This window comes from Struthio camelus, chromosome 2, assembly GCF_040807025.1.
Source record: "Struthio camelus isolate bStrCam1 chromosome 2, bStrCam1.hap1, whole genome shotgun sequence".
NCBI classification, from domain to species: Eukaryota; Metazoa; Chordata; class Aves; order Struthioniformes; family Struthionidae; genus Struthio; species Struthio camelus.
The window spans coordinates 52,763,973-52,779,052 of NC_090943.1; the positions used below are offsets into that span (position 1 = coordinate 52,763,973).

General features: G+C 36.8%; 1 protein-coding gene across 2 annotated transcripts in view; it reads right to left on the reverse strand.

Moving 5' to 3' along the window:
• UBP1 (upstream binding protein 1) overlaps positions 1-15,080 on the reverse strand; it is a 38,316-nt gene that overhangs the window by 14,482 nt on the left and 8,754 nt on the right. The window contains exons 2-8 of one of the 2 annotated variants that reach the window (XM_068935726.1): positions 14,377-14,528; positions 9,859-9,935; positions 7,112-7,217; positions 6,400-6,506; positions 4,543-4,695; positions 4,290-4,400; positions 3,647-3,754 (exon numbers count right to left, since the gene is read on the reverse strand). In XM_068935726.1, the coding sequence (XP_068791827.1) occupies positions 3,647-3,754; positions 4,290-4,400; positions 4,543-4,695; positions 6,400-6,506; positions 7,112-7,217; positions 9,859-9,935; positions 14,377-14,528 (814 nt within the window). The remainder of the gene's footprint in view (positions 1-3,646; positions 3,755-4,289; positions 4,401-4,542; positions 4,696-6,399; positions 6,507-7,111; positions 7,218-9,858; positions 9,936-14,376; positions 14,529-15,080) is intronic. The other variant, XM_068935727.1, reaches the window with a different exon arrangement.

Sequence of the window (15,080 nt, forward strand, 5' to 3'; positions counted from 1 at the left end):
ATCACAATACATATTCATCTGCTTTTGCAAAATACAAAGCAGGGGAAGGAACTTCCCCCTCCCCCCCCCCATTTCCTTAGGAAAGCTCTAGTTTCTGTATATCTGAAAGAGATTTTGAAAGAGTGCGTCTTTCATAAGACTGCCCCTCGAAGAAGGTCATCTGTATGTAGACATCAACTCTGAGGTCCGGAACGTAGCGTTAGGCTCATAGCCTTTTATCCTCCCTATAAAAGACTCAAACCTCCATACAACAAGACACCATTAATGCACGGTTTAAATATGCACCTGTCTAAGGAAAATACTGCGATAAACACTGCAGAAACTTGTGGGGAATGCACAAAATTCTGAAATATCAGGTGAAGAAAAGGAATAACGGAAAAGCTTTTCTAGATGGCATTCATATCAAAATGAACGAGAAGGAAAAGACAGAACACTAACTAGGTGATTGAAAATCCGGATTCTTAGAGAAGAATAGGAGAAGAACAGAACGACCTTTGAGAAAGCAAGCTTCAAACGCCTTCAATTATGTTGGAATCCCATAGCAATTAAATTAGAAAAGAAATGATTTTAGATTCAACTTTTCCTGGTTGAGGTAAGAGACCAATTTGGTAAGAGACCAATTTGTCCAAATCAGATCGTAGGTGAGCTGGAAGAAATCATACAGAAAAAAGAAATGTTAGCAATATCTAGCAAACAGATAGCAAAAGCTTATAAGGGCAGAACAAAAAGGTCAACATATAAAATCAGATACAACAGGCAAGGAACAAAAAAAAAGACAGCCCAGGTTAGGCGTAGGAAAAAGATAATACCCAACTCGAAAAAAGGAAGCAGACTATAGGCTGGATCAACCGAAATTTGTGAAATTCCCGAAAAAGATACCAAAAAAACATTTCTGAACATCTAGGAAGCAGCATACGCAAAACTAACAGCCAGCACACATTTCCCAAGAAAAATACACTTCAAGCAAGCTTGTTTTCCTTCTGTAATGGAAGCACAGTCCCTACACCACCTGCAGTTTAAGATTCTTCATATCTTAAACAGTGTTGATTCTCATACATCAACTGGGGAAACATGACTTCAGTTTTTGTGTCCAAGCCCCTCCCTGATAGCAGGCTGAACTGCACATACGTCCCCCTTGGATCTGCACATATGAGGTAAGTCTGAGACATCCAAACCTTCTGATTTATTGGGTGGGAAGATGGATCTCCAAGGACAGAACTGCTCTAAGTAGAAATATTCATCCAGCCTGCACTGCCTTCCCTGTCCCTATCTATAGGGCTCCCAAGAAAAAGCATGCCTGAGCAGAAGCCTGGTGAACTGGCCTTCAAGCTGTAGAACAGACGTTCTTTTCTAGCTCAAACAACTGTAAGTTGAGTATACAGCTTGCTTAAAAATAGTACTTAATCAGTGTATAACAATTACCAAGGTTCCCCTACGAATACTGCAAAAATAGTGTTTCATGGGATCTTTCATGGACCTGGTACTTTTTAATATTTTCGCTAATGACAAAAAAATCATCATTGTGGTGGAACAGACCATGTGTTAAATCTGATGATACCAAATTAGCAAGGTTAGGAGCGTTTCATAATACAGGATTAAAATTCAAAATGATCTTGCAAACTGAACAAATAATCTGAAGATAGGATTTTATTAAGACCAAGTGGCACAACAGGAATAGTCAGCTCTGCAATTACAGAATAGGAAAAAGGTAGGTAGCTCTTATTTCAAAATAACCCGTGGGTCCTAGTTCATCCCAATTCAAATGCATGTCAAGAGTATGACAATGTTACAGAAAAAGTAAGCAATCTTGACATACAGGTACAGCATCATGGCAGTCATGCCTGGTAATCTTTCCAATTCACGAGGAGCTGGTAAAGCTCCAGCTGGTGTACTGTGCTCAGTTTTAAGTATCACCTATTAAGAAGGATATGGACCACTACAGAGAATTCGGAGACAAACCAAGCATGATCACATGCATGATCGGAAAGCACTATCTGTACAAAGAAAAATCTGAGACAATCAGGATGCTCAAAGCTTAAGAGAAGCAAAGCCTTAAGGAAGACAAGAATATTTTGCAAGAAGCAAGCAATGAACAAATAACCTTCCTTTTTATCCTTTGGCATAGGCAATAGAAGTCTGCTGCTACCTGTCCTCACTCAATTTTTCTTCACTAGAGCTAAAGCAAATGCTCTTATTCATAGAAGCTTAGTATTTCAAGACATTTCTACTACAGTGGCTGTTGACTCTACGTTTTTGGAGGATTTTAAGAACAGGGTAGACAAATTTCAGGTAACATTTAGCAGGTAATTTCAGGTAACGTTTTGTCTTATTCTGGACAAGGGATTTATTACATCTTTATAAAGTATCTTTTTCTGTTATTCATCTTATAAGCTATAATCATTCTCTTTAGTACAAGTAACAACAGAAAGGAAGGGGTTGGGGGGGAAGGGGTAAAAATCCCTCCAGCAACCACTTCCAAAAGTTTCTTCAAGTATTAGAAAGGAGATGCTATATAAGTGATAAAATCCCATTTTTTCCTGTCGTTATTTCCCCATAGTGCCATCTGGAACAGAAATAAAAGATATAAAGGTATATCTTAAAAAACAAACAAACAAACAAAAAAACCCACCACACACCAAGAAGAGTAAACAGTAAATTCAGATAGTCCAGTGCTTACTTTCAGAGGGGAAAAGAAATTTCTCACCATCTTACTTAAAACTGCTTGCTTCCCTCTCGCCCCCTCCCCTGTTACATGCTTCATAAACAAAGAAAAGGCAGATATTTAAGAGTTTTATATCCTAAAGCCTATACATCACTTTAACAGATCACAAATGCAAAACTGTGTCTGAGGGACAAGAGCAAGGCAGTCATTGCCTAAGTGCTGCTGTGAAAGAACCGTAAAAACAAAATGCCTGCTCAAATAACGATGTCAAATAATTATCTTCCACCATCGGACTATTTACATACGTTTCAACAGGCCAAGTGGAAGATGCAGGATTATTTCTTATCTTAAAAATGCTACGGTCTTGATCTTCACCTTAAACAGCACTTTGGTGATCTAAAATGCTAACCCTTGAGAGGAAAAGCGTACAGGGTATCAGTTAGATTCATTTAAGGGGACGCGCAGAGTTAGCATCCACATGCTCTAAAGATGCGCTGACTGTTTTGAACTGTGTTAAAGCTGCTTAGAGCACAGTATGTAGATGGCTAAAGGAAGAGAAGCAGCTAACGAACAACCATCTGCAACAGTATGTGGAATTTTAAAAGTACTGATGTACATGGAAAGTTATATTGAATGCAAGTAGAAATATGGGACAAAACACTTCCACTAAATTTTGCTGTTCTTATTTCCACTAATTACACGCATAAAGGAAAGCAAAAAGCTATTTCATTTAAAGTCGCATAAACTGATAACTCTTGACCTTGAAAAGTTACACAGTCTCTCTGCAACATTTTATCTGATGTGTTAGATTTAGGAAGCATTCCTTTGCTAAACACAAACATGGAGTAATTGGTATACATAAACATGAATAAAATTCAACCACAGCAATCAAAATATTTTTACTTTATATAATGGAAGTTTCTCCTATATCTAACACTGCACAAGGTATCTTGCACAATGAAAAGGTAAGCAGAAGTCCCTTACACTGCCTCGCTTTGCCAGAGAATCACCGTAGTCTGCTGGCAAAGTCCGCTTGCTGGACTTTTTCTGCTCATGTTCAACTGCATCTTCAATTATAGGCTCAAGCCTCATCTGGACAAACACCAAAGATTTGGATCAATTTCTTTTCATTATACAGTGAGGAAAGATCTAAAAGCCTTTTAAAAACTTGAAATCTTTAGAAAACTGTATAGAACTCACTGGTATTTAAATAAAAAGAAAATGTAAAAAACTACTGAGGCTCTGGCCTTAAATTCAGTATCTCCAAAAAATACAGTCTGGAGCTCAACTTTGGCAGATAATTCTAGATTCCCCCCCTCCTTTTTTTTTCCCCCCCCTTGGCTTTTTAGCTGCAAAGTTTTTAGATCTGTACCATAAGACTTGCTCTAGGGTTCAGTACAGTCAGTCAAATAGCGTTCAGCCTTTGTGTGTTTTAATAAAAGCATCTATTGAGTATCTAAATAAAGTTTACTAAACAATCTTTAAATTTAATGTTGTTTTTATTGGACATATTTGTCAAATAAAAAGCCTACCTTTGTATAGAACTCTAATTCTCCCCCAGCCCTTCCAAGACTGTTGTATCTATGTATTTTTTCCTCAGTAAAGAGATGCAATTCTATTTTGTTACCTCTGTGAGAATTGTGGTGTCATAAGAAGGCTGATACTTTTCTTTTTCATGTGCAGTTCGCTTTTCCATCTTTTCTCTGTCTGTTTTCTGTTTCCTGTCTGCTCCTTTAGGCTAAAAATGAACAGGTACATGAACAAAAAAGCAACTTTATAACTGAAATCTCATCTCAGAAGTCAAGCAGTAATATAAAGATGTCCTCCATCTTTCGGAGAGATTTTGAGAGATTTATTAAGGATCTTTTTCCTACTGTTACCTTAAAAACTTTGATTTGACAGCTAGCTGAATGCAGATGATCTGTATATTCTCCATTTTCAGTCTGTTTAAAAGTGTCAACCTGAATCCGAAAAGGAACTCCTTTCTCTCCTCCATGTTTACGAGGGGTAAATTCAGTGCTGATACAATGTACCTAAAAATAAAAATAAAAAAAACAAAAACAAAGAACACTCTCAAAAGCATTCTAGCATTTACTTCAGTATGCGTTACTAACATCATCTACATTTTCTAAGGAGAAGTAACCAATCATCCAGCCTATTCAAGGACAAAGCTGCATAACTAATCAGTGCTTCTTTTTTTTCCTGTCCACATGTAAAAGAAACCCAAAACAAATATTGTGTCTCCAAAAACCTGAAGTCATTGTACATTCTTATTAAATGAGAACTTGCTGTAAGAGCTCTCATACTGGATCATAGGGTAAATACATGTCGATGACAACAGTATCTATCAGAAACACAGTAGAGATTTTTTCAAGATGCTGTTGTCCAATGCATTATAGCTAGCATAAATTTCAGAGTTACTGGTAATAAATACTACCAAAATAATATAAGGTTGCTGCCTGGAAGAGTTTTTAACTTCTGCTAAAGCAGGGTATTTTCAAATATGTTTAACGCCCAACTTCCTATAAGTCAGTAGGCATCAGTATTTTATTGCCTTAAGTGCTTTCAAAACTACGTAAGCCTACAGACTTTCAGTTTTAAGCTAGAAATACCCCTAGAAGATAGCTAATGGCAAAAAGAACATTACAGAGAATTGTAATGAATCTCACCGGACAACGTTCCCAGCTTTTGTTTGGAATATCAAGCATGTTTCTGGAATATCAAGCAAGCTACGCGCTACGGACAAGAGCATACTGCACGCTCCCAATGACAACAGTATTATCTTTTTCTTTTCTACGGCTCTGAGCAACAGCAGAGATCCCCAGGCTGGGATTTAAAGCTTTAAGTGTAATTAGTGCTGCTATGCTCTGTTCTCCAGCCTTTAGAATAGGTGAATCATGCTTGCATAATAGGAATCAGTTCCATTTTCAGTCAGTCTGTTATCACTTCCTCTAAAGAAGTGCATAAAAAAAATATTAAATGGCTCATCTCACACTTCAGGGAAGGCAATATTTTAGTAATTGTGTAATTCTAAGTGGAAAAACGTCTTCTTTTGCAGCAGATCTAAATTCATTTACTGACAATCTGGAAGTTAAGCTATTTTGGCAGCCTGAGTAAGGAACACTGCTCCCTCATAATAAAGGCAAAAGATCTGAATAAAAATAAGTGAAAAATTCCAATGCAAAACTGAACATTCTATCTAGATAATTTCCAAAACAAACATATTCAATTGTCCTAGACATCAAAAAAATCCTACTACAAGCAAACATACTGATAAAATAAGAATCTTCTTTGAAATTTTGCTTTAAAAACTTTATTTGCAGCACATTAAGTTCCATTTTGTGCAGTCAAGCCAAGCCTCTCATGAAACACCACTAGGAGAGCGGTGTCTCAACTGAAATAACGGAACGACAAGTTATTTAGAAGAATACATTAATTCTAATACTCGGCACGACTAGATATTTTAACCATTACAGCTCTCTTCAACGAGCATTTTCAAAACCCTTCATTTCGATTGTTTATAAAAGCTGCTTTTATAAACTCAAACGAAGGTGAAAAGCAAACTAGGAACCCTTACAGAAATAATAGTAGTTATAGTTCCGTGTTTCTTACAGCGCTGGTATTTAAAGGCTATCTCACAAATAGGAGACTGAGAAACTTTACAGTGTAAATGTACCACTGTTTGTGACCTGAAAGACACCAAACGCATAGACACCCAGTCAAGTAAAGTTTCAAACCTGAATAAAAGCAGATGTACATTTTGTTGGATCCCACAAAAATTCAACTGCATTGAGCTGGCTTGGATTTGTCTTGATATCAATGACTCCAACAGACATTGGAATATCTACATAAAAATAAGAAGTATATATTTTAAAATAAGCATATTTCAAGAAAACACAAGACATTTAATGTTACCATCAGCAACCACAGGTAACTGGAGAAAAGCTGCACTTTGGTGGCTTGACCTAGTAATAAGCAAGATAAAACCCATACAGCAGTTTCTCAGGAGAAATCTGAAGTGAACCCAGCATACAAAGGGTTAAGTTCTGTTTGTTTGTTTTATCTCCCTCCATTTGCATACACAAACATGATAGAGTTATGCAAAATAAAGAAACCACGTTGGTTCGATTTCCACAGTCTACAAGATTGTGGAACGTTACTTTGTCTGTGTTCTCCTAATTACTATACCATTTAGTAATCAAAATTAAAAGGAATACTAAATGAACATAGTCGGCATAGCACTATCTTATTTCTGCAGTGCTTACGAAAAGTTTTACAGGGATCTGAATCTGGTAAGAACATTTAAATCTGAAATACCCACTATGACAAAGTGGCACACAGAAACTGGTTTGTGGTTTTGTCATCAACCCTAGCATAAATATGACCATAACCTATTTAAACTTGGAATTTGAATTTCATATAATGGCCAACAGATACAAACATTTATACCTAAGTCCAGAAGTCTGTCCCCAGGGCGGTTCCACTTCCAACCTTCTAATTGCTGGTGCTCTGTATATTGCAACCTTCTGTCATGGAACACCACTCTTATAATACTCTTAAGAAAGAAGAAAACATCAACAGATGAGCCATGAAGTTACTACATCCTAAGAAATAGCCTGATGGTAAGGCACTAAAGCATTCCAAAACAGCCATACTGCTGATAAAAACACATTCACAGCAGAAAACTTGGCAACTATCAGTATCCCAAAACATTCTAAAACACAGAAATAGAACTGAACAGCAGGAGATGTTTGAAAACGTGCTAAAAACGCAGAAGGAAATTACATCTTATTGAATATTCTAAAGGTTGTTATAAATTACTTGCGGTGAAAAGAGTAAGACTGACAGCACAGTATCAAGACTGTGTGGGCAAAAAGGACTTGTTTTAGAAAACACACACACAAGACTTCATTTATTTGGAAAGACAGTGACTGTAGTTTGACAATTTTGTTTTCCTCAGAAATTTTGTGAATTATTGTAAACTGTTTTAAGGAATAGAAAACTCCTTCCTAGTAAACATATTTACAATAAATCTATGATTTCAATTAATAGTAAGAAGTAATAAAAATATCTTGCAAAATATTCCAACTATTCTAGCTGAAATATTCATTAAAAATGCAAGGACACCATTAGCTTTTCAGCTAGCAGAAATTATCCAACAATACCCATATTTGTGACCAGCTCTGCTACAACTGCGCTCTTACAGTTGTAAGAAAGAAATGTTTTGATCCTGCTGCGTGAATGCACATACAAAGCAAAGGAATGTATTATACAAAGGAAAAAAATATACATGAATTGCTACTAAATGAACAAAACGTAGATAAACATTTAAAATGTCTTATTTCTTCTCATCAGTCTACAGTATTACTTGTAATAACAGTGGTAAAAATGCCCCCCCCCCCCCCCATCACAATTTCAAAATGAAATGCCTCTTCAAGATGTATTACATTTCCTCGGTTTTATTTCAAAGAGCTTTTAAAGTGCACGTGCTCATACACCCACCCCAGGCCTTTTGCACTGCACACTGTTTAACGTGTTTGGAACGTGAAATATCTGCAGCCACTTCCAACAACATGAAATAACTTGTTTCTGAAAGTACCAGGATTACAGTCTGTAACTGTCTGAAACGGAGAGTTTCTTGGTGCTACACTAAGATTTACTTTTTTCAACTTTTATGCTGCTTTGTCCTAATCTGCCTACCAGCTGGCTCATCACTGATATATGAACCAATAAAAGTACAGCATAGCGATTCCTCAGAACGGTAAGGTAATAGTATATAAAGGGGCAAAATAACAACATGTTTACTACAACAGCAAGACAGCAGGCCAGGTAATAAAGTTTTAATTGCAGAGCTCACAAATCCGTTTTCCAGGCGTGTTTAACATTTCCTGAAATTATCTCTGAACATGCATCCAACAAATAAATAAGAGTAAGACATAGGACTATATAAGCCAGCCAGATTTCAGAACTGATGGAGCCAAAAGTTGACACGTAAAGACTCAGTTTCCCACAGGCACAACATTCTGATGTACTTTTCAGTGCAACTGTAAAAGTAACTAATTGAAACATTTTTCCCTTCTTCGCCAATAGAAAACAGGAGTAAGATTTTTCTGAAAATTTGAGAAAATTCTCAGGTATTTAAGAGAAAAGTTCATTTTTCTCCACCAGTCTTTTAATAATTTAATTGTCTGCTGAAGTGGATGTTTTTCAGTCTGCCTCATTCTTACATTGAGTGCAGTACCTCAGATCCACAGAACCTCCTGCTAACATTAAAACATAAGGACAGGAATCTGAAATTAGGAACAGGAGTTCAGCTATGGAACAAACTCTTCAATGAGCAGCAGCAGAACTGGAGAGGTCTGCTTTCTAGTGGATGTGTCTCCTATGCGTCAATATCCCACTGCTGCAAAAACCACAGGTTGTCTCCATGTGTCTTCCGTGACACCAGCGCTCACAAAAACATGCTCACAATACCTCCACTTCTTCCTAAATTAATCTCTAGCTTCCTTCCATATCTCCTAATCCCTTGAAATGGAAAAAAAAAATGGCTCAGAAGAGGCTGGATACAAATCTATAGAAATTGAGATATATTAAGCTGTGCATGAAATCATTCTTTCATACACACATACAAGAGTACTCTATGCATTGGGTATTCATATTCAGATGCATCCATATTTTAATATATCACTGGCCAACAGTCATTCCAAACAAGTATCTAATGACAGCAGAAAAAAAACTACAAAATGTTCAGTCTCTGGATTGGATTTATCTCACCTAACTTTAGATATCTCAACTTGAGGTCAAGGCTGTTACCACGACCTTACTCAGCAGAAAGAAATGGGCACGTTCAGGGAAGATACAGCTCATCTTAAAATAGATCAGACTGTAGACCTCATAAATGGTACATGAAGTGATTATCTCACCTTTAGTTATCTAAAGTTACATGAAATGAACCCATTCATAAATGGGGACATGCATACATGTATATTCTTTTAATTGGTAGTAAACCTGAAATAAAACAACAAAACTAAGCATTAGCTTCCACTGTGCCCGTTTTCTTTATTGGTCAGATCAGCTCGTCACTTTTTCCCACCCGCCTCCATGAATCAGAGTACAACAAAAGGTTAAAAACTACTGTTTTCATATGCAACCAGCAGAGGTTTGTTAGTAACACTATCTAGAGAACTTCAGTTCACCTTCACCAGTTTTCCATTGATCTCTGGTATGTCTCCAGCTTTCCGGTTATCTAGCATCCGTATTTCATAGGACTGACCTTTGAAGAGAAAAACGGTCGTATCAATAGAACAGTTAAAGCACAAAGCCATCTCGTGTTCAACACACCTAAATTAGCTTTTGGTTTATATCCAGTACACAAGAACATCACCTTAAAAGTTGAGTTCCTTTATTTTTGAAACTGATGAAAGGCCACATATGAGAAAACAGAGGTTGGTCCTGTGAAACAATGCTGACTGCAAGAAATGAGTTGTTATACCGTTCACGCAAACGACTCGTGTTACTCTTCCACGTTTAATTTCGCTCAAGTATCTGCTGCCTTTGTATGATTTTCAGGCTTGCTATGATTTTGGAAATAACACTTTGAGAAAGCTAGTTACTAGTTTGTTTAAATAGGCAATAGTAAACTTGTTTTTCCAGTGCATTTGATTAACTGTTTTGTTTCAATAAACAGAGAGAAAGGCAGAAGTAATTTATTTGAACTACAGGATTTTTTTTCTCTAGGTTGAGTAGCTGTTAATCATTGGCAAAACAATCTTTCCTTCATTAAGATATAGGACAAGATATATTTCAAGAAGTTCACCAAGACTGACTGCAGTGAATTCGTTACCTTCTGTACTACCTTCCAAACTTTCTTTACCCTCTAGTATTTGCTACGTTGAAAAGATGCTTACTGGCTTGCCTTACAAGGTGAAAGTCCAATTGTCTTATTCCCGTAAGGCACACTGAACAAGCAAGACAAAAATGACTTCCGCATCAACTCCTCCTTTCGTTGCTCCACAGACTGACGTTACCTCCAACTATGGGGATATTTTTTTAATCATGTAACATAAAATGCTGTGTATGTATAAGTATATATACACATATATGCTTTATATGTATATATGCTACACATACAGGCATCCTTTACTCCAGCAGCATTTGAATATTGATGACATCAAGTCTATATAAAAATCAAACGTACCCAGAGCAGCAGAGTAGAACACTCACAATTCTGAAGCAACCGATTATTTCTCCTTATATGTAACAGGACAGAGCATTTTTTTCTGTTAGTGAGATTTGTTCAGCTACCAGCATTATTTCACTCATGTAGAGACATACTATATATAAGTCCATCTAGCTTTATCCACATCATTAGCGTTTTTTAAAAAAAAATCTAGCCTTAATAATAAAAGTTTTGCAAATATTTCTCTCAGTTCTCTTTTACAGTTATTTTGAAAGGGAAAAAAAAAAAAAGAAAAAACACCTTTCTGATTACTTACTCAATAAGTGTTACTAACCTTTTATAAGTACCAAATAGTATTAAGAATGAGGATTTGATGAAGATAAAATCAACAGTATCAGACTCAGTAAAAATACAAAAACAGCCTTGAGAGCTTTTGAGACAATCCAAGGGACAGCTACCTTCCATTCTAAAATTTTTAACATGTACCTGCTCAGAAAGCATGAAAAGCACTGATTTTAATCATCTCTATAGTGAGTGCTATATATGTGCTACTTTCTCTACTCTTTCTTGGATTTCTCACTGTTTAAGACCCAACTGTAGTATTCTCTTTGCCTTCACAGAACCGCTGGCCTAGTCGAACTAACAAACCTAATGAATGTTTCCCCATTAGAAGCAATTCTCTTCCGTACAGCTTCTGTTATCTGAGGATATGCACCTAGCTAAACAGCAGCCAGCTTAAAACACTGTCCTACAACTGATAAACCATCTTAATGGACTCATTTAACAGAAATATTAGAAATATGAGCTGTGCCAGTTAAAATACTTACTGACAGAGGGGGTAAAGTCAGGGCTTACCTAAGCGTTCCCTTAGAAGATGTCACAGCTCAACAGACTTAGGGGAAACATGCCCTTTGCAGAATTCCAGCATTCCTAATCCAGTATACTAAGACAACGGCTGACAAAAGTAAACAGGATATCAGCTTTCTGTGGTGCCCCCTACTCACAATCCTCTTGAAACGATTTAAGGCAAGGCGCAGCCTGAGACTAGGGCTGTACTATACCCCAGATAACTGAAGTACTAGGATTAAAATGAGTCCTTTTTTAGAGGACTTCATCCAACTCATTACACAAACATCTGTATCCGCACAACTCAAGAGAGTTATAAACGGCAGCAAGTGACCAGAACAGGAACTATTTCTATCCTTATTTTAAAAAAGCTTTAGTACCAAAGATGTTTTACCACAAAACTACACGAATGTTTATAGGTTTGTACTAACAGCTAATAGAGAAACTGTTGGGAAAAAGCCTGAATCTAGGCAGCAAATGTACGGTCTTTCTGTCTCGAGCATTAAAATAAAAGGGAAGTGGGAAGACTGTTTGCACATGCATTTGGAAAAAGGGTATACCAACACATCGTTTTGTCAGCATCAGGAAAAGTTACCTAATATACTGAAAAAGAGCAAAATAATTTTGCGAAATAAATCTAATAATACAAATTAATATACGAGAGATTTTCAAGACCGGATGAAACAATCATTTCACATAGTGCTGCTCAAATAGCAAGCTCTTCACAGAATTCAAACAACAAGCACAATTTTCCTTGAGCTTGCAATTTTGTGCTAGTTCCCCAGAACACCGAGCAAAACTTCAAGCTTTGTGCTTGGTTAGGGAGGCTGGATCCTGACACTTAAGGAAACAAAGTCTATTTCTGCAGAATTTAAAGTTGTGAAGACAGTGCAAAGCACGTTGCTGGGCTAGAGTTCTGCTGCAATTGTTCTTCTGCTCCTGACTAGAGCGCACAGGGTGTAAGAAGTGATAAAAAATAAAGTAAACGTGACCTGAGCAGATAGCCGAATTACGCAATCATATGTTTGCAAGATATGTTATAAAAATCACCTAAAGACCTTCTGTTGTTCTCATCAACCAAAGAGTCTAATAATGTTTAAGGCTCATTTACAAAGACTGGATGCAGCAAGATGAAGCACTCTGTGACCTTATTCACATGGAAAACTGAAAATACTGCTTTGTCATCATATCAATATTAAATTAGATGCAATTTGCTCACATAAATTTTGGGACTCAGCACATGGGTTAAACACTTCCAAGCGCTAAAAATTCATCACCAGAAGCCCATTCTACGAAAAGCATTTTCAGCTTGAACAGAAAGAAGACATTATCAATACAAGACACATAATACATACATGCATCAACTCTATAATGCAAGCAAGAAAAAATTGCCAATACATATTTTAACCTGTATCCTCCTAACTGCACGCTGAAGTAGTAGTGCTCAGAGAAACATGATTTAAAAACAGGCATTGTACCAAAACACAGTAGATATGGAAAAGAAATGGTGTACATTGTTTTGTTTTTGTTTTAAATAATTGCACTGTGCTGCCAAGACTGTTTCTTTTAATTTCAGAGGGGGCCATCTCTATTGAGAGATCTTGGGTCCACGCCCACAAAGAAAAAAAAGGGGGGAAAAAATCTAGGAACAGTGATCTTTAGAGTGCTAAAGCCTAGAAAAAGAAACATATAAAAAGGAAATCAGCATGGTACAAAAAAATGTAAGATGCAACAGTGTTTTCGATTTGAGCCCTGAATATTAACTGACTAAATTTAAGATACCAGTGCCATTTCCAGAGATGAGGGGCAATGTATGACACAGCAGTGACTACATTCAGATTATTTTACTCAGCAGTCACAGCCTTGTGTGTGTGTGTCAGGGCGCGGAAAGGAAATCATATTTTCATGCCAGTCAATCACAGGCTATGAGAAAAAACAGAGAGACTCACAGGAGACAGCTATCTAGCTAACTTCCAACAACAGAGAGACATAAGTCTGTAAATACACAGAGACTGCAAAGGTAGCTGCACTCCTGTTTATGTTTCAAACATGAGACGTGTCCCTAGCTGGCTTCAGAGAGCTGCCTTACAGCGGCCTACCTTGTGAGACTAACTTTTTGACTAGAAATCGACACGTTAACTTCTAGTATATGTCTGTTGTTTCCACAGAAACACCCCCCCCAACCACCTTATGGAAACAGCATCCAAATAACTTCCTACTATCATCAAGTTTAAGCGGGAAGACAGAATGTTAAGCAATTATTACTATCTGAAGCTGCTGCATTGTCTTTCTTAGACTTGAGACAGTTTTATGTTCTTAAAAATACGCTCCATCTGCTTGATTGTTTGGATGTACCTACAACTATCAAAATATGAAATAATTGCACTTTTAAACATGTAGCATAATGGTCTTCTAGGCCTGAAATACATCAAGATACATACAACGACCTTTTCCTTTCTCTGAAGGAAGAAGGACATCTATTTTCAAACTTCCAAAGCCTGAGAAATACTGATAAACAACTCAATACCCAAATCTTCTCTTCAACTAGCATTTTCTTTCTTCAATTTTTCAGAAAATTTCTCATTTCTTGAAGAGATCACCCCTGATCCTTTATTACTACAACTTAGTTATCCTGATATTCAGTAAGCTGCATGCACTACAGTTATGCCTGCAACACATGCATACCAACCTTGGTTCAAGTATGTAAGAGTTTCATCATGTAATTTTACTGCTGGAGATGTTGCAGCACACATAACATACTGAAAGGGTGGATGTTTGGGCTCATTTTCTGGTGGAAGGCTGGAATCTTCCTGTTTGAAAATAGGCAGTGCCAAAACATCACTGAAAAGAAAAAACAAAAAAAACTCTGTGAGACTGTTGGCCCTGTTTTGCTTGAAGATTAAAAAAAAAAAAAAAAAGTTACGTTATTTAAAAAAACCACAGTAGAATATGTACAGAACTTTGTTGCTCTGAGGTCATTAGTAAAACCGATCTGAGTGGTATCCAAACCGTTTTCCACCAAGATTTTGCGCTAGAATACATAAACGATGCTGATGGAGCTAAGCAGACTAATAAAGTGCTGATCCTCTAAAAACTACACCCTTAGTTCTGATCTCCACTGAAAAACACTGTTTATGCTTAACATTTCACCTATCTACTTACCTAACATAATGCACCTGAAAGTAACGTATGTGCTTTTTTCCTTGAAATAATATATTCCCCAAAGTAAATTAGTCATGCTGTAAAAATCTTTCTCCTTATTCAGAATTATTACATGTAACCTATGAATTCTCTTTACACTGAAGATTTGTCAATCCTGTTATTAGGCTTCGGTTTACTGAATAGGATAAAAATGATTAAGCAGGAGCCCCAAAACCCCTAAGTTACAGAAAG